This window comes from Haplochromis burtoni, unplaced genomic scaffold, assembly GCF_018398535.1.
Source record: "Haplochromis burtoni strain Fernald_Lab_line unplaced genomic scaffold, NCSU_Asbu1 Contig_181, whole genome shotgun sequence".
Classification (NCBI taxonomy): Eukaryota; Metazoa; Chordata; class Actinopteri; order Cichliformes; family Cichlidae; genus Haplochromis; species Haplochromis burtoni.
This window is the reverse complement of record NW_024582542.1, coordinates 681,774-707,422: the sequence shown is the minus strand read 5'-3', so window position 1 is coordinate 707,422 and position 25,649 is coordinate 681,774. Positions and strand designations below refer to the sequence as shown.

Here is a 25,649-nt window from a genome sequence, read left to right as displayed (position 1 = left end):
ACGCATCCATTTATCCAGGTCACAGGGGCACAGCGGCCTGTTCCAGCTGTGATGGGCCGAGAGGTGGGGTGCACCCTGGATATTCACACCTGCGGCCACTGTCAAAGGAAACCAGAGTACCCACACAGGCACAAGGAGAACATGCTGGTTTCACACGTTAAAGCCTCGGTCACTAATTTCAAATCCAGGTCCTCCTTGCTGTGAGGCGACAGTTCTAACCAGGAGAGTCGCTCCGAGGTCTGCTTTAGTGAAACGTAGGCGGTAATATTTCATTTGTTTATGAAAGTATTTCTCAAAACATTCCACAGAAATGTATTCACACTTGTCCCTCTTGTGTTTATTTGTCACTGATGTTTTAGCTTAATGATTTCATTAAATTCTATGGAAAGGAATCTGCCGTTGCATCAGCCGAGCTTCTTTATAAGTTTCACCTCACTGGTGTGTTTGGTAACAACACTGTGTCAACACAAGAGTGTCAAAACTTTCCTAAGAACTTTCAGCACAGTCCATCCACTTCCTCTCTGATTTATGCCGGTGTGTTTTTGTGCGACGTGTCATGTATCTGCACATTTTTTTTAAAGTAAAACTGGACTGATTTTGCGCTGCTGCTGCTGCTGCTGCGAGTGTTTGTGTGTGTTTTGTCTGAGGAAGCTGTGTGGTTGGAGTGTCAAATCTAAAATACTTCCTCATCCTCTTGTGTTCGCATTAGCGCGACCTTCAGATGTCAGCAGCGTCTCACAGTCCACCTCGGCGGCAGACTGATCGCACATGTGACCGTTTTAACTCCATTTCAGGGGTTCCCGTATTATTTTATGCAAAGTGCGTATGAAGCTCAGAAGTACTGGGAGGAGAACTTTGGTGAGTATTTACACTTTTATTTCTTTTCTCTTTTTTTTGTAGACTTTTTTTTTCTCATTCCAACTCAGGTTAAGTTAGATTTTAAAATAATATATAGAAAAGAAATGAGGTGGATTACTGCAAGCGTTACCTGACTGATTCAGATTATGACTTACTTTAAGAGGCCATGTTTTGTTTTATGCAGCAGACTCAAAAAATGTGGAAAAGTTTCATCTAGAAGTACCTTCTTGTCATTTTATCATCCTTAAAAGAAAGGATCTTAGTCAGGGCAGAGTTAAGCTGGTGGCATGCAAAGCTTTTTGTATGTCAGGCCAGATTTTCTGGTGCAAAGATGTAGAAATAAACCGCTTTCTTCCTTCATCTAGCTGCCCATTCATACCGAAAGTGGCTGCAGCATGTCGACATGTATGTCAGATCTAAATTTTGTCAGACACTTCACAAAACACATTAACATGGGCAGCGGTCCACACCTGTCTGAACACGTCATTTCTTTGTCTAAAAATGCACTGCAGCAGTTGTTTTACTGCAATATGTAGCGGTGTTTTTGTTAATCTCTCATCTAATAAAGAAAATTTGAGGTGAATGACTAAACTTTTAAGTCAGTGCACATATATGTCAACATCAGGCCTCCTCTGAAAGCTCTGTAAGCTCACTCGATGTTAAATCAAAGGCAAAGAGTTAGTTCTCCTTCATCCATAAATCTACCCTGAGCGAAACAAATCATCAGCAAGTCAGCAGCACAGACCTGATCTTATCTGATTTCCAGAAATTTAAATCAGTTTACTTTGTCTGTAATAACTACATAAGGAAATAACTTTCAGTAGCTAAATATCAATAAAGCGGTGAAATTACATTTACTAAACAGATTTCTGTTACCTGTACTTGAGGATTTGCACCTAGCTTATTTCTATGCATTACTAAAGTTCAGACTGAAATAATTTACTACCCCATTGTTTTTGTCTGATGCTGTTTTTTTAAAGAGTAAGATTGTATATATGAAAAAAACATGAAAAACACCAAAGCGCTGCAGACGTTTTCGCAGAGTTGTCACGTTTCTCTATTCGAGGCGCAAACACGTTAAATTCATTCCATATTTTGCACAGAAAACATAATTGAAGGCTCAAAATTTATTGCAAACTTGTGTGCCAGAAGTTTATTTTTGTTTTTTCCTGTATAATGATCTACACATATTTATCATGCAAGATTTAGGAGGGGCCCTCCTGCCCCAGATTGGGAACCCAGTTAGGAAACTACCTAAATGCAGAATATGCTGTTAAAATAAAAATAGCCTTACTTCGGTTGCAATAAAATAACATTTATGAAGCTCAGCAGCACTTTTATTCAAAATAAGTCAGGACATGGGGCCGTTTTTCTATAGAACAAGTTATTTTTAAGTACGTTTTTGCATTTTACTACTTTTAATACAGGATATTTACTTTTTTTTTTATTGTTCTTCTTATTGCTACCTTTACCCAAGTAAGAGATCTGAGTCTCACTGTAAACAAGCTTACAAACTTGGGCTTGAGTATCTGGGAAGCTTCTTTCATTTTAAGAATTCACCTACAGCTCCTGGTACTACAGACAGGTGACAGGTTCGAAGAAAAACCAGAACAAAGACTCTCAGTGAGGTGTTTGGCCACCAGATAAGAGCCTGTGCCTCCTGGTATTTGTTCTGTAAATCACTTGTACTCTTCTGGAGATATTTATCATCCATCCTTTTACTCATTTACCCATTATATAATAGATATTTGGTATTCTTCATATGTTGATGGTGGTGGTGCTGTCTCAGATGTCGATCCAAGCTCTGCAAGGGCTCTTCAGCTGCTTTGATATCCAGTGAGCACATAGCGTGTGACATTTTTATGCTCATCATGCTTTGAATCAGCGGCGTCTCTCTGGATGGAGGGTTCGTCGTACTAGAACAGACCACATTAGGATAAAGACGATCGCTCCAAATGCTTTGCATTGATTTGCACCTTGAACAGAGCCTTCAGCCGTCCGCTCACTGCTACTTTATTTAACTTGTCACCCATGTGCAAGTCCTATCAGTTAAACCATATTTTTGCTTCATTTGAAAAAAAGGATTTTAAAGCTGCAGCGTTTTTTGTTTGTTTTTTTTTATTCGTGGTGTGATACCTCAGTTTCTGCACAGCACGCACATTTGTGCACTGAGTCATGATTTGTGGTGCTGTTAAGTGACATTTTCACAGCTCTGATATGACTCCGAATGTCTGAAACCACATTTGGAGAAAAGATGATGATGTCAATAAAAAAAATAATACTATTTCTAGCCTTCAGTGTTAACTAATGAAACAAAAAAAAAAGGTGTGGGGAGTTTAACTTGTTTTTCTTCAGGAAGCAGAGATCCTCGCTGTCATCTGTGATGGAAAAACTTTGTCCTGTGTGCACAAGAGTAAACCTTAAACAAGCTGGCAAAACTAAGAAGTTCAATAAAGTAGTTAAATAAATTAAAGGGCACCAAAGGCTGCCATTCTAAATGAAGTTGGAGACAAATTAAAGTCAAAAGTTTAGGCACACTTGATAATAGTGGAGGTTTTTTGTTTTGTTTTGGGGGTTTTTAGCATTTCATAGCAAAATAATCACAGCAACAAAACAATATCAGCTGAGTTTTTCAGTGGCTGACAGCGAGCTGAGCTTTCTTCGCTAAACTGAAGGAGGAAATTGTGTTTCTCCCAGACGTGTGCACTCTGGTCCTGGCTCACGTTTCTGCTAAATAACAGTTTCAGATAAATCGTCAGCAGCCCAGTGAGAGGAAAGCTAAACCACAGATGCACCCTTATAGGCACACAGAGTGCAACTCAAGATTCCAGATTGGTATTTACAGATAAACACAGGCTAAAAATCAGGATGACTTCACTTTAAAATGTCTCACTTCCAAACATCACCAATGAGCTCACAGGAATTTTATTTGTTCTGATGAAATTTTAAGAAATTTGAATTTATAAAGAACTCGCTGCGCGCTGGCTTCATGCTCAGTCTGTGTTCGTCTCATTTTGTGCATTTGTGCCTCGTAGTTGTTCCTAAAGCTTGTCTCAGTTTATCCACATCCACACCCTCAGGTGTATCTGTGCTTGTCGTATAAGTTTTGCACCCCAAATATGCATTTAATGTAACTTTAATGTTTAAAATTATTTACATTTACAGAACATAAAAGGGTGAGAAGCAGCCTCATCAATAATTGTTACATTAATCAATAAATACACATTTTGGGTTGTTTTTTCTGATTTACTTATCAGAAAAACAGTATCTGCTGAACAGTCTAACTCTGTATTTGACTTTCAAGCAGGAAACTATATAGAAAGTACAGTTCTACTGCCCTCTTTTGGGTATTATAGACACAATGTGTAACCTGTTGGTCATTCACGTTGTTTTATGTCTTTCTTTAGTGTAAAATTTTACTGTGTGCATAAAAAACATATTTTAGTTGCTTTATTTCTTACATTTTTTACAACAGGCTGTTTACATATATTGCATTTGAAGTAACTTTATTTTCATTTTCTAGGTACCTTAAAAACAGGATTACAGCAGGAGCGATAGACCCCGGAGCAATGCCTCGTTCTTTCCTGGTGAAGCGCGGTGGGCTGCACCACCTTCGTCACGTGGCAAGAAGCCCCAGCCCTGGAGCCACTGCAGTAATGTTCAGTGAACTGGAAAAAAGGGCGGGAGCCTGGGACGCATCCCTGGAGTACACCAAACCGAAGACAAACGGTGATAATTCAATCGCCGCTGTGTTATTACAGCAGGACTTAAAGTTCTGTAATGAAAATGGGAGCCGTCACCCATTCAGTCCTCAATCATACGGTGGGTGACAACGTCTTTTGTTTGTTTTAGCTCTCCTAAGACTAAACTTTACACTTTTAAATGTGATCAGCAGCAGCTCTGTTTGGTCCGATAAAAGAACAAGGACCCAACTTTTTTTTCCCGTGTTAATTAAAGAAAAAAAAACATATTTTTCATATTTTTCAAAAACTGTCTGTCTGCTTTTCTTTTCAGACCACAGTTCTGCTGAGGCCTGCAGTCCTGTCAACGCAAATATTTTTAGCCAAGTGGAGAAAGTTGTTTCTCAGCCTCCCAAACCAGAAGTATTGTCGAGTCTTCAGGTGAGGTCTGGATATCCAGACAAACTGTCCGAACTGAGAGAGTTGGAGCACCATCAGATCCTGAGAGAGACCAGGAGCAGCAGCTGCTCTAAGATCAGCGCTCCGAGGCAGGAGTGCCTACTCTGTGGAAAGGTTACAACAATTTTTTTTATGAAGTTCCTGTTTTTATTTCATTTTGACTTTTTATTTTTAGATTTATTTTCTATGGTTTTTACAGAAGTACTATTTCTTTGGATTTTATTGCGTTTTAGTTTTTTATTATGTACTGGGTATTAGTATATTATTATTATTATTGCTGTTGTTGTTATATTGTTATATTTTTTTATTATTATTGTGTAATAATAATATTATTATATATCTATAAAGCTATCTTTACTTAAGACAGATTAACAAACATCCACCAGAAGACAAAGACTAAAAAGACATATATCATCAATCAATCAGCATCAGCATAGGGCCACAAGACATATATCGTAGATTGTGTTTATTGGAGTCATTTTTACAACAAATAAAATATTAAAATGCACAATACAGTTATTTATTTATTACGTTTCATTTTAGAAATGCCTTTTTTCAGTTATACCGAAGGTGATGCAATTTTTTTGATGGGTAACCTCCCTGCAGCAGTTCCATATATTCATAAAAATCCTCCGAATGTCCTCCAAGAGACCCATGAACTAGGCTCAACAATTTCAGTCATGTAAAAGTTTATAGACTGAAGAAACACAATATTAACTAATGAATACATCAGTGCTCCTTAGCTTCCTTTGATTGTTTGAAAAGTCGAACCTCTAATGAGCCATAACTTAAGAATTCCTCATTGATATGTTAAATTGTTGCAACTTGTCTTTGCAGATATTTTCCTGTCTGTCAAGTCTGAAAACTCACATATGTAAAAGTCATAGAGGCAGAGCCCGTATGTCAGTGGCACACATCAAGTCCGGCAGGGCTGGTAATGAGCAGGCACCTTGCAGGGGGAAGGTCAGCATCACTTTGCCTTTAAATGCATTATTCTGTTACATCTTTGGATGTAAAATCAACCATTTATTGGGATAGAGCTTTGTCAGATCCATGACTGTCTGCTGTTTTCAGGAGCGGACATTCAGCTGTACGGTGTGTGCAAAAGTGTTCAAGCGCTCCTCCACCCTCTCCACTCACCTGCTCATTCATTCAGACACCCGGCCCTATCCCTGCCAGTACTGCGGCAAACGCTTCCACCAGAAGTCTGACATGAAGAAACACACCTTCATCCACACCGGTGAGTTGGTGCACTCCTGCTCTCAGTAAAACAGTCTGGTGTTTTCTGCTAAAATGAGCACTACTAACATACGTGTGTATATTAGTATCCTTTAAGTTAGTCAGTTTGCCTAATATGAAATCTGGCTCATTAAAATTGGCATAAAAGTCAGACTGTAAAAAGGCTCAGACTACTTCCTGATGATGTTTCCAGCACACGTAAAAGTACAACGTTTTACGTTATTAATGACCTTCAGATCCACTACACAGAGTTAGTACATATGTAATTCCTTTATATGTCTTTTTATTCTCAGGCTCTACTAGAGTAGCGTTGATTTTTTTTAATAATAAAGCTTATATTACATATATATATTCCTGGACTTTGTTGCCACCCTTTCGTTTATCCACTGTCTGAAACAAGCAGTTTTAGCACCATTTTAGCCAGCTTTCTTGTGATTGGCTGCCCCTCAGATGGTGGGTGGGGCTTTCTGTGTTCAAAAGTGTTCATCTTAGATGACGATATCCTCTCTGTTTGATGTCATACACATCGAAGACCAAAAAAAATCTGAGCTCTTTGCCCACAGGGATTATTATAGAGCACACTAAGCTCATTATTATCCACCTTTGTAAAAGCAACAAATATGAAAGAAAGGAAAACATAACAGTTCCCTTTGATAAATCTTTTAACCTTAGATTCTAAACCTGATTGGTTAGTTTTTGTGTCATATCTGGATTCTGAAAGCAAACAATAACAGCGTTCAATCCTCTTTGTTTGTCTGCCAGGGGAGAAGCCCCACGTGTGTCAGATATGTGGCAAAGCATTCAGCCAGAGCTCCAACCTCATCACCCACAGCCGAAAGCACAGGGATGACAGGCCCTACCGCTGCCCACAATGCCTTTACAGCTTCCAGCATAAAGTGGACCTGCGGCAGCACCAGGAGCAACACTGCGCCTACCGCTGATTCTGCCCCACTCGAGACTTTAACCTTCTCAACGAAGAGGAACAGGAACTGGGATCTAAATCTTTGACTGTGTTGCTCCCAAGACAGCGTTTAATATTTCATGCAAAGCTGTGTACAGTGTTGGAGGTGTATTATATACCACAGGCATTGTGGTAGGGTGTGTTGAGTCTCAGCAGTGTAGTGAAATGACTTTATTTATGTGAAGGAAAGTACAAAAACGGTACTGGTTACAACAATACTTTAATAATTTAAATTGTAAATGCAAAATACATCCTCAGTCAGTGCATTTGATTTAACTGATGCTTATTTTTCAGGTGTACTTAGTGATATCGAGCTATTTGTTTTTTGTTTTGTTTCTTTCCACATACTGAGGAATATAGTTGTACAGGAAAAATCACAGCACTGTTAATGCTTCCATCCATCTTCTTTATAGCTTATCCAAAGTCAGAGTCACTATTGTTATATTAGTGATCATTATTATTATTTCAGTTAAGCTGTGTTCAGACTTTAATTCTTGTGGACATGTGGTGTGTTTTCCAGTGTTTTTGTATTAACGGGACACCAAGTATGAGACTCCCACTGATGAATTATTCCTGGTTAGATATTCAGAGTTATTGTTCAAATATTAATAAAAGCAGTGCTGTGTGCAACAAAAGCTGAGCTCTTAATATAGTATAATGTTGTGTATATGTACTCTTAACTTTGTAATAATTAAAAAAAATTGAAGAAGAAAGAAACATTGATAGGGAATTCTTTTGAGTTTATTCGTTTTAAGATTTGCTAAAGTAAGGTGTATCGTGCAAAGACAGGGTCTGATAAACACCTCCTCCTATCTAAATTAAGGCTTTTAAAGTGCACTTAACTTAGAGGTGAGTAGTATAGCAACAGTTGTAATTTTCTTTGTTGTACTTGATTAAGGTTTTAACAGTTAACTAAAACCAAACTAAAATTAGATGTGCAAAAAAACATTTCGATTAACTTAAAAATAAAAACTAGGCTTTACTTCAATACCTTTGGAAACCTATAATTAAATACAACTAAAATTAAAAAAAACATAGAGAGGAAATATCCTTAGTTGTAATATTTGTTAGTTTGGTATAATTTTATTAAAACTTGTGTGTCTATTGAGACTGTGGAGACTAACACTGAGCTAATAAAAACTAAAGGTAAACACGTTAAAACAATAAAAACTAAACTGAAACCAGAAAAACCCGATCAGGAAATGAACTGAAACGAAACTGAACCAAAAGCAAAAAAAATCTAAATGAACTGAAGATAAAAACCTAAAAGATAAAAAACTATGATAGCTCTGCACTGGATTCAGGGTAACATGACTTATCCACCTTAAACATGGCACACTCAATATACAAAGGTCAGCAGTGCTTCCCCCTCTCCTATGTGGCATTGCATAACTGCAAAGGTTACACATTTGTTTTAACTGAAGCCAAGTTATCAAGTTTTTCCTCTTGTACAATTGATCCCACATGAGTCAGAGTGAATCAACATTTCAGCCTGTTTGGGGAAGTAAACTCTGGCATCTGTTCAAATGGTAAAATAATTCATTTAATTTGATTTTACTCAATTGTGTTCAGAAGATTTCTTCACACCACACGTATCCGACTGTTGTGGTAATTTTGTTTTTATTGAAACCGAAAACAAAAAATACAGACAACTTTGTCTAAAGTCATGAATCATCATTTTTGTTCAACTCTTTGAATCAACGCTGACAGCCTGCACTTCAGTCACATACTAATCTGAATTTCAGTGGGATTGTATGCAGAGGCAAAACCACAAAATCTGTTTTTGTCCAGCAAATTATGGACCGAACTGTATAAAGTAAGTACTTAAAATTAACATGATGTTGTTCATACTTAAGAAGAGATCTTTACCATTTGGTTATGCATGGCATGCAAAGATATTTCAAAATTTACATTAGTATGTTTTAGAAATAGGGCAGTAAATAACGTCTCTGCAAGCCTCCCACTGGTCCTAACATGCGGTCAAAACACCCTCGGTGTTAAATTGTGCAAGAAACAGGAAGTGATGGACGACGACCCTTTGAACTTTTACGGTGCTTCTGAAACATGGTTTAACTCCTGGGCAGTTCCTTGTATTTCAAAACAAATGCTTGCAAAAACACTATTAGCAATATTGCCACAGTGATCAGCATGTGTTTACAAATGTTTTCATTTCATTTTTGAGATTTTTTGAGATTTTCTAGTTAATTAAAAGCACCGAGGCCAAAAGAGAGCGCTGTGTAGCTCAGTGGAGCCTGGAGATGCACCTCTGTTTACACACACACACAAACACACACACACAGGCACAAAGTGGACAGTAGTTTGAGTTTGATTTTGGCCTGGGTTTATTTTCAGGTATGCAAGATTGTGACAAATCCTTTTAGAATGTCATGTTTCTGTCATAGTTATCTCCACCATGGAGGTTATGTTTTTGGTAGCAATCGCATGTGCATCATTCTGTTTCTACACACAATAGTGGAAAAAGTTTTGAATGAATTCTGATTCAGCTTTGTAAGGGTGCAGATTGAGGTCAATTTGTTCAAATTTGTCTTAAAGCCACCAAAGTCTTAAAAGTCAACTTCATGATTTATTGGTTGAAAAATAACACAAAAAAACTACAACTTAGAAATGATTCTTACAAGTGTCATGTCTATTATCATATAGAAAGTACTGTGTAAAATTTAAAATATACTACATTTGACCTTTGACCTCTCGTTGAAGGTCAATAGATTGATTCAAAGGTCAAAATGAGACATTTTTAGGTTATTAAAACTGGCTCTTACTGCCATTATTTGTATTGGAAAAAATGGGGAATGATCTATGACAGCGGTCCCCAACCCCCGGGCCACGAGTCGTTTGGTACCGGGCCGTGAGAGTTGAGGCTCAGGTGTGAAATTTATGGTGTTCGGGGTTTTTATCATTAACTCGGTTTCCCTGGGTCTTTTCCCGGGTTGTAGTTGTGCGTCTTATTTTGACAGAAATATCTACACGTTACCATAGCGACCAGAGAGCATTAAGGGGCAGAGAGGAGGATGTTACTCTCAATGTTGTTGGCGCATTTCAGGAGGACGCTGCTAATAAAGTTACACAATTACACAGTGAATTTGCCTTTATTAATATATTTACAAAATACTACAGTTTTTGTCTTGGCCGTGTCATTTTATTTTGTTGTATTTATTCGCGACACCTTAAAGGCCGGTCCGTGAAAATATTGTCTTACATTAAACCGGTCCGTGGTGCAGAAAAGGTTGGGGACCGCTGATCTATGAGGATTTTAACTATCGCGTTATGTTATATTGGCTTTGTTATTACTTTTTTTTAACCACATAAAGTTGTGTTAAATATATTTTTCAATTGATTTTTATTACTAAACGGGTGAAATGAATATTACACATGTATTATAGCCACATAAATTATAAAATATATATTAAAAAAAACTCTACCTTAATCCTGTCTGGGATATTAAAATGAATTTAAACGGGTCAAATAACAAAAGCCTGCAGTTTTCACTTGCTTTTACTGAACTACAAACATAAAAAATAAAAAACAAAAACAGGTAACAGCTGACGGCGAGCCACACACACAGGCGCCATCATGACTATCTGACATCTCAGAGCATATTTATAAAGAAGAAGGAAAATGAATCTAAACAAAATACAAAAATATTCCTATAAAAGTAAATATGACTAACAGAGTGTGTAGTTCTAATGCATTTCTGAAATCTAAAAGAAGTCATCTTATCCATATTGTCAGCTAGCCAAACAATCTTTTTCTGTTATAAAGATATCTGAGACCTGCTGGAGTCTCGAGCTACTTTTATTTTTGTTAATAAATGCTTTATAAAGCATAAATAGTCCTCATTTGACATGAGCTCACACAAAATACTTAATTCACTTGTAACTGCCTGAATTAACCATGAATTACAATATGAAATAACTATTAATGAAACCTTTATCAACACACTCACAAAAAGCTTATAAAACTTTATAAATGCTCAATTAACTGCTTATTAATACCTTACTAATGCTTAATAGTGTGACATTATTATAAAGTGCTATATGACTCACTCAAAACAAAATGATTCATAAACTTCCAAAAACTCAAAGCCCGGGTCCAAAACCTCAGCTTTCATGTCTCCCTGAGCTCAAAGAGAAGGGTTAGCGATATAAAACTCACTAATATGATCTCTGGCTGTGCAGCGCCACCCTCTGGTTAAACTGTGTTTTTGCAAGGAAATACACCGTGCTAGCTGTACCGATCAAATGTATTACTGCGGCTTTGGCTGTACTCTTACCTGTAATTCATTAATGTGTGATATTATGTGCACATTTATTTAAAGCTAGATTTATCTTATGTAAATGTAATCATTACACCTCAAGGTTACTTAGCATATTTGATACATGTGGTATTTTTTGTTTAGTTTTTATAATTTGTTTTGTTCAGTTTTTTTCCTAGTATAAGTAGTTTGAGGTATACTAATACTAATATTAGTAATATTTGTTTGTTTGGCTGGTGAAGGAAGTTCAGTATTAAAACTCTTACTTATTTAGAAACTCCCAGCCCCCAAACAGAGAACGTTGTCTGCCCATGTGAGCACAGAAGTCCAAGGTCTATGTGTAGATGGACTTTGGTTTTCTCCTCTACAGCACACAGAAACAGAACTTTGACACAGACTGGCAAAACTACAGGATTTAATTACACCTCTCACTCTAATAGCAGTGGAGCAGCTTCTGTGTCAAATAAATGATCACAACCCAGATGCCACCTTAGCACCACTGCAATTAAAAACCTTTTATTACTGTTACACAACTCTTAATTAGTGATACAGCATAATGAGCTCCCTCATTTGTGTCGTGTTTATGTGCTGCTGCTATCCCTCCTGCAGACAAAAATACAGAAGTGTGCTGCATGTACAAGTTCCAGTAAAACTACTGCACCAGTAAGAAAAGCAGATATTGGCTATAAAATCCACCAAGGTCCTTGCGACAGGACAGAGATGTTTTCAGTGTCTCAGAATTAAATGGGATGAATGTAAAATGACGATAAGAAGTGCTCCAAACAAAAAACACTTAACTGAACATATCCAATAACCTGTAAAAGCCCCTGAACAACGCCCCGGATTAATCCAATCTATACACATAATTATGTTTAGTTTTTTTTTTTTTAATACTGTACATAATTCGTTGTTTTATGGTTTTCTCAGATGCACTAATTGGCTTAAACCTGTAGATGGTGCTGATGTCTTCTACAGAGTAACCACGAAAGAATGAAACAGAAACATGTTTAAACAACAGCTGACGTGTTTCAGGGCTGCTGATACTCTTTGATAAATTCTTAATGGTTCAATGAGTCACACTAGGACTCCAAGTCTGTCTTTGAATTTGACACCACATACAGTCCAGTGGAAAATATTTGGCCCATTCTTGATGTCCTAAATTTTGTTTACACATTTACCTATCCGTCCATCCATCCGTTCATTCTCTTCCACTTATCCTTGTCAGGGTCACGGATGGAAGCTGGAGCCTATCCCAGCTGTCTTAGGGCGAGACGCATTTCCACTAATCAAACAAATGTTAATATTAAACAGATATTAATTTGATTAAATTTTATATTTTATTTATATAGCACCAAATCACAAAAACAGTCACTCCAAGATCCCAACAATGAAATGGCCCCCTTTAAACAAACACTTGGCAACCGTAGGAAGTAGAAACTCCCTTTTAATAGGAAGAAACCTCCAGCAGAACCAGCTTCAGGGAGGGGCAGACGTCTGCCACGACTGGCTGGGGGTGAGGAGAGGAAGACGGGACAAAAGGCATGCTGTTGAAGACAGGCAGAGCTTAATAATAACTAATGATTCATCTCTGCTGTAAGGTTTTTCCATTTGTGGATAATAGCTCTCACTGTGGTTTGCTGGAGTCCCGATGACCTAGAAATAACTTTGTAACTCTTTCCAGACTGGTTACAACTTTGTTTCTCATCTGGTTTGAGTTTCTCTAGATTGTGGCATGATGTGTTGCTCTTTCCGATCCTTTCACCTACTTTACATAGTCAGACAGCTTCTATTTCCATGATTTTTTCATTGAACAGGTCTTGCAGTAATCAGGCCCAGGTGTGGCTGATGAGACTGTTTTGTTGCATAATCTTTATCAAAAGCTTTCTCCTGTCACACAGACTGGCGAGCTGTTGGTGCTGATGTCTCTCTGGGTTCACTGTCTCAACAGCTGCACTGTGAAGCCATAGCTACTTTAGTGTTTTCCTCTGGAAAGCTTTTTGCAGCGTTCATATGATGGACTTTGCACAGTAAACAATCTGTCAGATCAGGTTATTTATTGTCAGCATGAGGAGAAATGGGTCAGTTTAAAGTGCAGAAGCATGAGAAAACATGCTCATGGGATTCTGTTGGTCCCAGCAAAAGTGAGTGACCTGTTGAAATCAAGTTGCATAGATTTTTACACCTGTGTTTTCTTTTCTTTCTTTTTTTTTCAAAGAAACACACAATAGACATCGATTTCATTAACGTAATTTCAATAAATACAGAAATTAATTTACCAATGACATTTTGACTGAGGTCTATGACCTCTTAATGGAATAGCATTCATTAAAAATGTTAAACATGCATCACAAATCTACAGTTTTGGGCCATAAACTAGTCATTCTGAATCAAAAAAGAAAAAGAGACACCCACGAGTGTTACTGTCACTGTCCTGGGTCAGTGACTCAGTGTTTTGGTTTGTTTCATTATTATTATTATGATCAATCTTTGGTTTCATCTTGGTTTATTACTACCAGTGTTTTGGTTTTTTGTATTTTAAGCTCCCAGTTTGTCTCTGTGCCTGTCGTGTGCTTCCTGTTTTACTTTAAAAGTCCATGTCTCATGTCAGTGTTTCTGGTTTTGCTTCCCTTGTCTCGTTAAGTCTGATTTCTCCCAGCTGTGTTACCCTCCTGTCCCCCAGTCTCTGAGTACTCCAGTGTGTATTTAAGCCCTGTGTTTTCCTTGCTCTGTGTCGTGTTGTAGCCTCATTTTGCCTGTCTTCCCAGTCTCTGTAGCACCTAGTTTTTTGGTTTCTTGTTTTCCAGTTCCCCGAGTCCCTGGTTTGTCAGTTCTAGTCACTATACTTCGTCTTTTGTTTTCTGTGTTTCCCACAGAAAACTAAGCTGCACTTTCGGGTAATCTTCCTTCTTTTGGGTCCTGCACTTGGGTCCTGCCACACAGCACATCCTGACCATTACAGCTGTAATAGTGTCACACAGTGGAAATTTGTATTTATCTTCTATATTGATTTTATTCTGATTTTTAGTGTTTATTTATGAGTGTAATTTTTACTTGCATGGTTTTATTCTGTTTCTATCGCATGGTTTTTAGTGTTTTATTTGACGTGGTTTTAATCCACCGTGGCGTGGCAGAGCATGGGATATATTAGTTGATAGGGATCACCTGCTGAGGCATGGGTGTGTCCAGAGGTGGCCTATCAGCTGTTTAAAGACCAATTAAAAGCAGGCTAGTGGAGCACTATGAGGAGAGAGGCCCCCGAAATGAGGAGGAATGTGCGAAGGCCACGTGAAAAGAGGGACCCGCTGCCTGATCGTGGGGGTGCGACGCCTAATCAGTGTGACGTGGCGACCCAGTCCTGACAGCAAGGAACGGCAACAGTAGGAGACAACACGTGTTTTTGGCAGCAGGGCAGAGGTGTACCTCTACCTGCATTTGTGAGTAGTGTCTACACTGTCGTTCATTGGGTGCAGTCGTGTTGGGTGAGGGTCGCCATGCATATAAGTCAGGGCAGCTTCCGGGACCATTGTTCTGACCCCTATTTATTTACAGGGCACTGACACGAGGGGAGCCGTGGTGGCATCGCATGACTGATTCGGGTGCAGAACGCGAGCTGGGATGGGATGTGATGGGCCCAGTGAAGGGACAAGAGGAGGATGAGAGGTTCCTCGGCTGGCATGGACTCCGCTCTGGAGAAGAAATTCCTGGCCTGCTGGTGGACCCATAATGAACGTGTGGCATAATTGCATCAGGGGATTCTTATGAATGTAGAAAATTTTATTTTTACGGGTTTTAGAATTGTTTTTAGTCTCCATGGGGATTTTGGTATACTGACAATATTTTATTACATACATTTTTAAGAGGTGTTGTTATTGTTGTTATAATTATTATAATTATTATTATTATTATTATAATTTTTATTATTATTATTTTCTGCTTCCTGGCCTGGAAATGAACTGTTTCGGATCAGACCTCCCACCATCTCTGTGCCTTGGGTTTCTGACTGGCTTGCTCCCTCCTTGTATTCAAGAACCATCCTCTTTTGTATTACATTCTGGCGCGACTGCCTCAGTATCTGCGTTACAACAACAATTGTTGTTACAATAGAACAAACTGACATAATACGCAGTCACATTAAACACTATTAGACCGTCTCTTTGTTCGTCTCTCTTTAGTGTGTCCGCTTCCTGCAAAATTCAAACAGAATGGAAAATTTTGTTTTGTGAAGACATTTTTTTTTTAGCTTTCAGACAATGAACAATAAGATGATCAGACATGTACTCATAGCACTAATATGTAGCAAAGGTGTATTTTATCATCATCCTCAGTAACGAGTGTTTGTTCCTTATTGGTTTTTCCTGAAAGAAAAATAAATCTTATTCTCTTGAACTGTTGCTTTTGAGTACACTAATTTTTATTTGTAACTACATTTACAAATGAATAGCATATATTTTTCTCTAGTTTTAAGGTATCGGCAAGCAGTACTTGAGTAGTTAATACGAAGCATTGCGTACAAAGCAACATTTGTATTTAGCATTATTTGGAATGGATCGTAATGTGAAGCTCGGCCTGAAAACAAATGCAAGCCATCAGTTTTGAATGTTATTTGCCTGTTGAAACCTCCCATCTGAGCCTGCGAGTAGGAACAGTAGGACACGTACTGGCCACACCATGAGTCCTGATAATTAAGACTGTTTATCCACCCATATATCACCCAGAGGACTGATAAATAACATTCATTTGATAATTGGGTGGATAAACATACTGACCAGCTGATTAATAGGTGTAGTACATCATGGTACCACTTTGTATGCTGGATCTAAGCAGAATTCATTTCTTTCTGCACTGTACTATGCAAATTTTAAATGTGACCTCTACATTAATAAGATAGAATGATCCAGAGTATAAGACATTTCCAAAAGTAGTGATGAACCTTTGATGACAGAATGCTGCCTGTGGATGTCTTCTTATTCGCTGAAATGCTCCCAGGTTCTTATTTCTGAAAAGAAGGCGTCTCCAGGGCAGGCGGTGTAGTTCACCACCTGTCTGTGGCCATGGATGATGAAATTGGAAACCAGTCCTCCTCCGTGTAAAGCACATTGGACAAGTCGATGACGTAGCAGGTCCATGGCATAGCGAGATGGCAGGGTGGCAGTGTAGTTACCGATGATTGACACGCCATACCCAATGGCATTGTGTCCCCTGGTGTGAGTGCCGAGATGATGCCAACCCCTACCCTCATAAACGTAGCCGTCAGACCCGACCACAAAGCTGAAAGTGCAAAAATATGAGAGCAGGTGATCAATGGATGAGGTGGATGGTTCCTAGTCTGCAGACAAATAGAGCAAAATGCTGAGAATTTATTCCAGCATATGTGATGAATTTTCAGCAATACAGTGTTTTAACAGCATGCAGTTAGCATTCCTGAAAATTCTCCCGCTAATAACATAGATATGAAATATGGCTACTTAAATGAATGTTTTGGCATTTTAGGAATTTTCTGTTGTAGATTTTTTTTTTTCTGAATCACCACTCCCATGTTCATTTCCTACCACTTCAAGCACCTGTAAATCTTACAATTTACAAAAATAAAAGTATAAAAACAAGAATTTGTTCAATTAGAAGAATTATTTTTGACAGAATATGACCAGAATTTGACATTTTTACAGGAAAGGCAAACTATAGTGATTAGTTTCAAAGGTCGCTAAAGAGTAGGCAGCACCTGTCTACAGCAGATCCATATTTTGAGGCAGTGACAGTTGTATACATCTGTTGTATACAACTAACAAACACTGCAACAACGTGTAAAAATACATTTCCCTAGATTTCCAATGATTCCTTTAAAGTTTTGTTACCTGTATCCGATGTCAGCCCACCCACGGTCCTCCTGGTGGAAACGCTGCATGGACCTCATGTCACGAGAACAGCTTGGGAAGGATAAGCAGGGTGATGATGGCTCATAAGTATGATGAATGTACAGATACTGGAGGGGAAGAGAGAGCGGGATAGGTGTACCTCGGTGGGGCTTTGCCCCCCACTGACAGCGAGGGATGATTTGAGGGCAGTCTGTGGGTAGGAGGAGACAAGGTGAGGATTAGGAAAGTAATAACACTCCAGACCTTGATAGGCTGCAACAGAACATATGGGCTAGTGTCTAAAAAAAAGGTCTTTGTGACAGCTCGGAAATAATGACTCAGTTTGTCCAGCATCAATGAGCTTATTACTTAAACAAGCTTGTTTTTCCCAGTGTAGTGCACACAACATCTTTCTTTAAGGTCTAAAATCTGTCAGTGTTTTTACCAGATGACTGCTTGTGGTTGGTGCAGTTTTTTGGAAATGGAGCTTTGACCTTTGAAACATCCGCAACGTGGGAGTGATGTTTGAAAAACTGATTACAGTTTATAGATAATGAATATAGCAGAGACCTGCCAGAACTGTTCTGACAAATGTGGGACATTTTCAAAAGTGAAATTTGCTTAGAAAGAGGATGGCATAATGTTTGCACCAGGAAGGACTGTGCAGTAAGTCCTTTAGAATAATCTCATGAAATTGTTGTCCACACACTTAATTTTATCAGAGCCAAAAGTCTGAATAATTTGCAAACTTACAGAAATTACATTTCCCACACCAGAAGCAAGGCAGCTAAGCCAAGCATGGACGAATTCCTTTGTAATAACATTTGACTGAATGTGGAAAAACTGAAACATACTTCTTTCAGTCTGTTTTGTAAATGGACTGAAATGTTGAATGTTAACATTTCCAGAATGAACTTGAGCTTCCATGACTAAAAAATTGAATGGTTTGTGTCTTTTTATTCATTTTAAAGTTGAGCCGTTAAAGTATAAAGTATCAATGGATCACAGGACCAAGATGACTGAAAACTTAAAAAAATACTATAAAAGAAATACCTCTTCCTCTATGAGGCCTAACTATTTAACAGTGGATTTAATCCAGTCTCCACGGGCATAGTGATCACAACATGCGATTGCAGTTAAAAACTTCATAATGAGTTTCATAATAATGTTGGTAAAAGCCTTGCACTATTTCAGTGCTGGCTTTCACTTCAAATTGAGTTTTTTTCAACTGGCCAGCAGCCAAAATACACAAATGTTAACTGAAGTTAAAGATAGTTAAGTAAAAAATATGTTTGAATTTACAAGGTTTTTACGAGTTCATGGTGACATTACTGTTTAACCTACTGTGACGTTATCCTCTTTAGATCCTTATCAAAAATATTTGTCTCATAAACAAAAATTTAATTCTGATTATTTTTAACTGCAAAGTTTGATGAAAACATCCAGGTTCACTAGACTCTTGCACAAAAGAATGATTAAATGTCTTCATTCATAGCTCACCCCAGTACTTCTTGACAAATGTCTCCAATCCATCTTTCACCGCCTTTCCCACCCCAGTGTCCATAGAAATCCATTCTGTCTTCTCCAGTTTCCAGACCAATGCTAGTGTCTCCATCACCTGGCTGTGAAGATCAACAGACTCTAGGATGGATCTAGAGAGCTCCCTCCTCCTTGGGCTAATCTGACTGCTCACAGCATCCATGCCCTGCCCCTCACTCAGAGTAAAATTGTAGTATCCTCTCAGAATCTCACTGAGGGCCTGTGGCTGTTCAGATGCAGTTAAATTGCTGAGGTCTGTGCCCAGTATAAGGCCATCCATGCCCCCATTGATCATGGCATCGGTGGCTAGAGTGGCAGGCTGAGACAGTTTGAACACCCTGGGGTGCTCCACGTTGTCCCAGCACCCGTCAGGCCCCAAACGGTGAGATGGTGGGAAGTCCTGGAGGCTGAGAAATGATAAGCCCAGTGTCCTGCCTAAGGTGAGAGGGAAGATCCCAGCTGCTGCCACCTCTTCCATCTTGGCTTTCAGTCCTGATTCAATTCCTAGTAATAAGGGTACAAGCGCCACCGTAGTTCCATCTCTTGTGAGAACCACCCCTCGTTCTTCTCCATGGTCCGTCACAATGTGGTGGATGGCCTTATCAAAAAAGCTGAAGGATGAGGTGTTGAGAATGGCCGTCTCCAGGAGGTCAGCATCGCTAAGATTATTGGAAGCGCCCAAGAAATGGACGGTCATCACGTCATCATGGCCTGCAGTCCTCCGCAAGGCCCTGACCAGAGCCAGCGGGGGCAGACCAGGGTTGGAGTGTTCAACCTGCTGCACGGCTTGAATAAAGCCTTCCATGTTACGCAGGTGGACGCCTGACAACAACACAAGCCGAGAAAAGTGCATTAATCCCTCAGTGAATGAAATGTTCAATTACTTCAGAATGAAACAGTGGTCCTTGCTCAATATTAGTGTAAAGCCGGTTTAGCAAACCATTCATTTATCTGTCTTAACAGCTTATGCAATTTACAGGCATTAGAGTCTGTCTGAGGTGATATAGAGTTCACATCAGCTAAGTTATGAACTGGGGATTAAAGAAGGTGGAAACTGATAGCACGACAAGAGGTTGTTGCCCTATAACTAGCATGACTTCCTCACATGCTATACAGATGGGAAAGAACTATACCAACACTGAGAGAATGAGTGGAGGAGCTCAAACATACAGCTGAAGCAATGTATATTTAAGATCAGGCATTAGACACACTTCCATAGTATACTGAGTTTGTGCTACCAAATACAGTATATGTCTTTGTCTTACTCTTTTAAGACCTATATTTTGGGAACAGTTGAATAGCCTTTCTAATTGATCAGTTAATAACCCAATACTTAAAGAAAGAGGGAAAGCTTTTTTTTTTAGTTTGAGAAAGAAAGGAAAGAGAGAAAATTCCCGATTACAGATAACAAGGAACAAGTGAGTCAAAGCACATCAGGTTGCCCAAAGAGAAAATATTCCTTATCAACATGCCAAGCAGGTACACTGTGGCCTGTAATGGAAATTCTAATGCAAGATAACTGAATGTTTGCATGTTTTAAATAACTGCGCTTACCTGTCGGCCTGCTGTAGACAGTAACAAGGTAAAATAAAGTCAGAAGAAAAAATGTGAGTCCACAGAAAGCCATTCTGCATCTCCCGGTTAGTGCTTCTTAAATCGTTTTATTTTTATTCTTGCAAAACAAATGAACCTAAACAGTGAAATTGAAAGAATCTCTGCAATAATCCAAAATGTGTGGGGCTCCCTCACTTGTCTAGGTGTATTTAAGTAGGTGTACGTGCATGACAGCAGTGCTCTGTCTCAGAGGGAAGAGTACTCTCTGTACACAGATGGCCCCAAATATTGATTTAACCTACAGCACATCAAAGAGCAAAATTTCTCTTCCATTTATTTCAGTTTTCATCACAAATTTATTTTATTATTATTATTATTATTATTATTATTATTATTTATGTTTCACTTTTTTTTTTTTACTTCATGCAGTTTCCTTTGTATATGCCTGGACAAAAACAATAGAAGCGAGGGATAAAGTCAGTTATGGTTAATGTTTACTGTCCCCTGTAATATGTACGTCTGCTATGTGCTCACCAGTGCCGGGAAACAGCTTAGTCACATGAACAAACAAGTAGACGTGGACTTGGTGGCAAAAAACAACACAAGCTGATTTGGTTTGTATTGTATGGTTATTCATACAATCATGTACATTTAGGTTTGTTAAACCAAAATCTTGAATTAACTGTCTAATTTTGATAGAACATAATGCATAGATGGAAAACTGGGTAAATATTGGAATAATGCAAATAATGAATAAACTGCTATTTCGTGGAACAACTGAACATTTAGGTTATTGACTACAAGTCATACACACACACACAAGCACATATACATATATATATATATATATATATATATATATATATATATATATATATATATATATATATTATATATATTTATTTATTTATATATTTATATTATATTGTATATATATATATATATATATATATATATATATATATATATATATATATATATATATATATTATATATATATATATATACACACACACACACACACTACACACACACTTTGCAGTCAAATTAGCTAGCTACCCCGCCAAAAAGCAATAAATAAATCCCTCGCGGGACTTCGTGGACTCCGTAGCTGTGAATCGGTCGGTGAGGTCATGTGACAGGTTACGTTTTTAATAAACAGGAAGTACTCAAACCTTAACAACTCAGGTGTAGGAAGTGATCGGGTGAGTGTTGATTATAGTCTTAAAGAAAGCTGAGTTGAGAGATACTAATTTTAATAACTGAATAATTTTCGTAAATGTCATTTTTGTGTTTCTCGCGTGCCTGTAGCACCTTGGTTAGCATTAGCAGTTAGCCTGTAGTTAGTTGCAGCCTCACTAACAATAATAATAATCTCCTCGGTGTTTCCTCTTACAGCTGTCCGTTAAATCATAATGGAGGCTCGCTTCACCAGAGGCAAGTCAGCTATTCTCGAGAGGCCTTTGAGCCGGCCGAAAACCGAGGTGAGCGTGAGCGCCTTCACCCTGCTCTTCTCAGAGGTGGTGCAGTACTGCCAGAGCCGTGTGTACTCGGTGTCCGAGCTGCAGGCTCGCCTAGCGGAGCTGGGGCAGCGAGTGGGAGGCAGCCTACTGGACGTGCTGGTGCTGAGGGAGAAAAACGGCAAGAGGGAGACCAAAGTGCTAAACATACTGCTGTTCATCAAGGTATACTGTGTGTGTGTGTGTGTGTGTGTGTGTGTGTGTGTGTGTGTGTGTGTGGTTTTCATTGTTTTCATTCAGACCGCTCACAAAGACCTTCCTCACTAACTAATAATAACTTTGCAATGATGAATATTAAAATCAAGCATATATTAGTGTAAATACAGCTCCACATAATATTCTGTGAATGAGAACATCAGCAGTAGGGATGGGTGTCGTTTAGGTTTTATCGATACCAGTGACCAAACCGGTACTTTTGAAACGGTGCCGGTGCTTAAACGTGTGCTCGAACCGGTGCTTAAAGAATCGAGAACACAAACTTTGTCCAAAAACCTCTCATGTTCAGCTGTTTTTTTGTAAAAAGATAACAATGTTAGCCTTTTCTGCAGCTATGGGGCATATATGGTATCACTCTTGGCTGGAAGCAGTGCTTAAACAATGGAAAAAACACAAACTTTGTCCAAAAACCTCTCATGTTTAGCTGTTTTCCACTTTTTCTTTGGTCATTTTAGCCTTTTTGGCCAGGGTGAAGGGAGTATCTGCCATCAAACAAGAAGACAGCCGCATGTAACTACGACGGTGTTTGCTAGTTCACCTTACATGCATTAATTTAATAACGTGGTTAGCCTACTCAACGTAAATTACACACGAACAACATTAAGCTACTCGCCCAGAGAAGAACGGCTGCTGCTGCCATCATCATCCGTCATCATTTCTGCTACACTGGCAGGGCTAGGGGCCAGGACTCTACCTTTGGGTTCTTGCTAACTCCGGGTCCGAGGCACCACTTCCCGCAGTAGATGTACTCGATGTGAGGTCTCGCAATAGCTATCAAATACGGCGCATTTCTCGGCTTTTAACAAAACGCTATGCGTCGCCAGGTTCTTCGTCAGATTCGAGGCGTTACCTCCTTTGCACAGTATCAGCTTAAAGCACTTCAGTATCACCTTAAAGCACTTGTTGCAGGCTGCTGAGTTTGCATCTTTTGCTGTGAAGTACAGCCAGACTTTTGACCACTTCGCCTTGGGCATTTTTAATCTGTAGCTCTGCTCTAAAAGAACGTACGTACCTGAGCCCGCCTACTATCCTTGGAAAGGTAAAATGATTGGCTAGAATCCAAAGTGTGTGACATCTCAGGAAAAAAAAGCACCGAAATACAGCACCAAAATGTGCGCTGCTTTTCGGTCTGGTTACTACCGCTCATGTCAGAACCGGTACCCATCTCTAATCAGCAGTTCTGTGGTCATAAAAAACCTACAGTAGGAAAAGTCATTTGTAAGAAGTGACTCATGTAAAGGGAGAGCTCAAGCAAGCCATGATGGCTTTAGCCCTGATTTACAGATTCTAGAGGGGTTTAGTAGGAAGCATGTGTGTGAAAGGGCGAATGACTGAATGTAAAGCGCTTTGGGGTCCATAGGGACTAGTAAAGCGCTATACAAATACAGGCCATTTACCATGTTTGACAAAGCCAGACTGTCTTTGTGTTTGCTGATTCAGCAAAACCTAAAACTCCAGTCTGAGATGAGGGATATCATAATGTTACACCAGGTGATCATTTGAGTTCATATGTAAATATATTCATTAATCTGCTTAGTTCAGGCTCGGTGCTGAATTTTAATTGCTCATGAGGTGACTGCATGTTAGAGCTCTGAAAGATTAAAACTGTTCATCACTGTCTGTCCCATGTTGCGTAACAGACACATGGAAATTACATTAGTTTTTGCATAAACAAAGGTAAACTAGATCTTGGCACTATTTAAATGACTAATTTTGCCATTTTCTTTTAAATCTTTATCTCAGTTGTGTTATCTTTGTTATGCCTCTACCTTTAGCTGCAGAAAAAAGTCATTGCCTGTCACTTTGCACACTTTCTCCCAAAGCAAATAAAGTGGATTGCACATGTTTTGTGAATCCCCTGTCATCCTGTCATTTTCTTTGTCCTTCTCAGGTATCTGTGTGGAGATCACTCTTTGGTAAGGAAGCAGACAAGCTTGAGCAAGCCAACGACGATGACAAGACTTACTACATCATAGAGAAGGAGCCCCTCGTCAACACCTACATCTCTGTTCCCAAGGAGAACAGCACCTTAAACTGCGCGGCCTTCACGGGAGGGATCATAGAGGCCATTCTCACCCACAGCGGCTTCCCCGCCAAGGTCACCGTCCACTGGCACAAGGGCACCACGCTCATGATAAAGTTCGATGAGGCTGTCGTCGCTAGAGACAAAGTACTGGAAGGAAGATAGGAGGGAGTTGGATAAATGGCTGGAGACTTGTCGTCATTATGGATTCTCAGGACTCAAGTGGTATTAAAATTCACGTTCAACTATAAAACGAGTTCTTTATGTTAGAGAAGCAGGATTAACAAAGCTGTGAAGAACATGACTTTACAGCCTTTCAGTGGAGGTTGAGATTTGGGAGGAGTTCAGAATGTAAACAAAACACTACAAGCTCTTTATTTAAAGCCTTTGTTGCTCTAGTGCTCTTAAAAAAGGGGTTTTGTTTTACCACACAATGTAGACCGACATCAGCAGCTCCCAAACCAAACAGCTGATAGAAAATGTCCCATTTCCTCATATTAGCTAAAGTTAGTGACTGAATCTGTGTTGGCAGGCCTGATGTCAGCACAGGTGTCCACATGTTTGTACTGCAGGGTCACCGCAACGCTGCTACCTCGACCTATTCAAGAGGTGAGGCAGCGGCTTTGCGGTTAGCATGTGTTTATGCTAAATAATGTTTGTACATGCATTTTGTTATTATAAAATATAAGTAAATGTATAAGAAAATGTTTGGGAATGGGGTTTTTTTCTGTCTTTTTTTTATTTTTTACTTTTTGGTATTTATAAAAGAAACTGTGGTGGTTTCACCAGAAACTAGAAAATTCAGTATTGGTAAACCAGGGAGGGGCAGTGAGTCATTTGTCTCAGAAAGAAAATAAAAGCACTGCTCTTGTTTCTTAAACTCACAAATATGAAAGTAAATGCTGTGCTGTGAAAAAAGTATTGACCCATTTCCTTATTTCTTCATTTCTCTTTTTTTTTTTTTTTTTTTTTTTGCATATTCGTCACATGTTCGTCACAAAATGTAATAATTTTTTTTAAAAATCGTATTTAATTGGGTTATATTTGTTATATTAAATTTTAAAAAATTTGATGATCGCAAACATGCCAGCATGACAAAAGTACAACTGAAAGTTAGAACGGGATAAAAGAATTTCCACAGCACGGAAGGTGGTAAATGGTAGAGTCAGGTGCCGAGGGTGGCCCTTTTTTAGCCAGTAATCCTTATTAAAACAAATTAAATTTGTACTGCATTCAGTTAATTTTCACATGTTCACTTTTTTTGCGGACAAGGCTTTGTCTAATTATCGCTAACGAGAGTGTTACTGCCCAAATCAGACAGGGATTGGAGTCCCTTTCGTCAATCATAAAAGCTTATTAATGGAATCTTTTTCATCATGCTCTTTTTTTTTAACCAGTGTTTTGATGCTCACATCAACTCTTTGAACCACTTTTGTTTTCCATTTAAGAAATACTGTTAAACTCAGGACTGTTGC

At 38.8% G+C, this 25,649-nt stretch overlaps 3 protein-coding genes across 4 annotated transcripts; 2 read left to right on the top strand and 1 right to left on the bottom strand.

The window, feature by feature from the left end:
- The first annotated feature begins 605 nt into the window (after positions 1-605).
- LOC102297327 (zinc finger protein Gfi-1b) lies at positions 606-7,914 on the top strand. Of its 2 annotated transcripts, none has more exons than XM_005934452.3 (6): positions 606-858; positions 4,382-4,587; positions 4,873-5,111; positions 5,835-5,960; positions 6,072-6,237; positions 6,999-7,914. In XM_005934452.3, the coding sequence occupies exons 2-6, from the start codon at positions 4,428-4,430 to the stop codon at positions 7,175-7,177; spliced, it is 870 nt and encodes a 289-aa protein (XP_005934514.1). In that variant the 5' UTR covers positions 606-858; positions 4,382-4,427; the 3' UTR covers positions 7,178-7,914. The 2 variants fall into 2 exon arrangements, with proteins under 2 accessions (XP_005934514.1, XP_014192987.1); XM_014337501.2 differs by having other exon boundaries at positions 608-858; positions 4,382-4,680.
- A 4,879-nt stretch (positions 7,915-12,793) lies between these two features.
- LOC102297624 (N-acetylmuramoyl-L-alanine amidase) lies at positions 12,794-20,654 on the bottom strand. Its single transcript, XM_005934453.2, has 4 exons — positions 20,416-20,654; positions 18,823-19,683; positions 17,323-17,533; positions 12,794-16,738 (listed from the first exon to the last, which is right to left on the bottom strand). Exons 1-4 carry the CDS (start codon positions 20,486-20,488, stop codon positions 16,435-16,437), a joined length of 1,449 nt encoding a protein of 482 aa, XP_005934515.1. The 5' UTR covers positions 20,489-20,654; the 3' UTR covers positions 12,794-16,434.
- Positions 20,655-21,510: 856 nt separating this feature from the next.
- On the top strand, positions 21,511-25,093 carry trappc5 (trafficking protein particle complex subunit 5). The gene is made up of 3 exons (XM_042225756.1): positions 21,511-21,620; positions 21,814-22,100; positions 24,043-25,093. Exons 2-3 carry the CDS (start codon positions 21,831-21,833, stop codon positions 24,337-24,339), a joined length of 567 nt encoding a protein of 188 aa, XP_042081690.1. The 5' UTR covers positions 21,511-21,620; positions 21,814-21,830; the 3' UTR covers positions 24,340-25,093.
- Positions 25,094-25,649: the final 556 nt, after the last annotated feature.

What these genes read in the sequence shown, in the direction of transcription:
- LOC102297327 (XM_014337501.2), top strand. Translation starts at nt 4,428, where the DNA reads ATGCCTCGTTCTTTCCTGGTGAAGCGCGGTGGGCTGCACCACCTTCGT. An exon ending in AGTGCCTACTCTGTGGAAAG is followed by an intron (nt 5,112 to 5,834) that starts GTTACAACAATT and finishes TTGTCTTTGCAG; the next exon opens with ATATTTTCCTGTCTGTCAAG. An exon ending in AGGCACCTTGCAGGGGGAAG is followed by an intron (nt 5,961 to 6,071) that starts GTCAGCATCACT and finishes TGCTGTTTTCAG; the next exon opens with GAGCGGACATTCAGCTGTAC.
- LOC102297624 (XM_005934453.2), bottom strand. Translation starts at nt 20,488, where the DNA reads ATGGCTTTCTGTGGACTCACATTTTTTCTTCTGACTTTATTTTACCTT. An exon ending in TGTCTACAGCAGGCCGACAG is followed by an intron (nt 19,684 to 20,415) that starts GTAAGCGCAGTT and finishes TGTTGTTGTCAG; the next exon opens with GCGTCCACCTGCGTAACATG. An exon ending in ATTTGTCAAGAAGTACTGGG is followed by an intron (nt 17,534 to 18,822) that starts GTGAGCTATGAA and finishes TCCTACCCACAG; the next exon opens with ACTGCCCTCAAATCATCCCT.
- trappc5 (XM_042225756.1), top strand. Translation starts at nt 21,831, where the DNA reads ATGGAGGCTCGCTTCACCAGAGGCAAGTCAGCTATTCTCGAGAGGCCT. An exon ending in ACATACTGCTGTTCATCAAG is followed by an intron (nt 22,101 to 24,042) that starts GTATACTGTGTG and finishes TGTCCTTCTCAG; the next exon opens with GTATCTGTGTGGAGATCACT.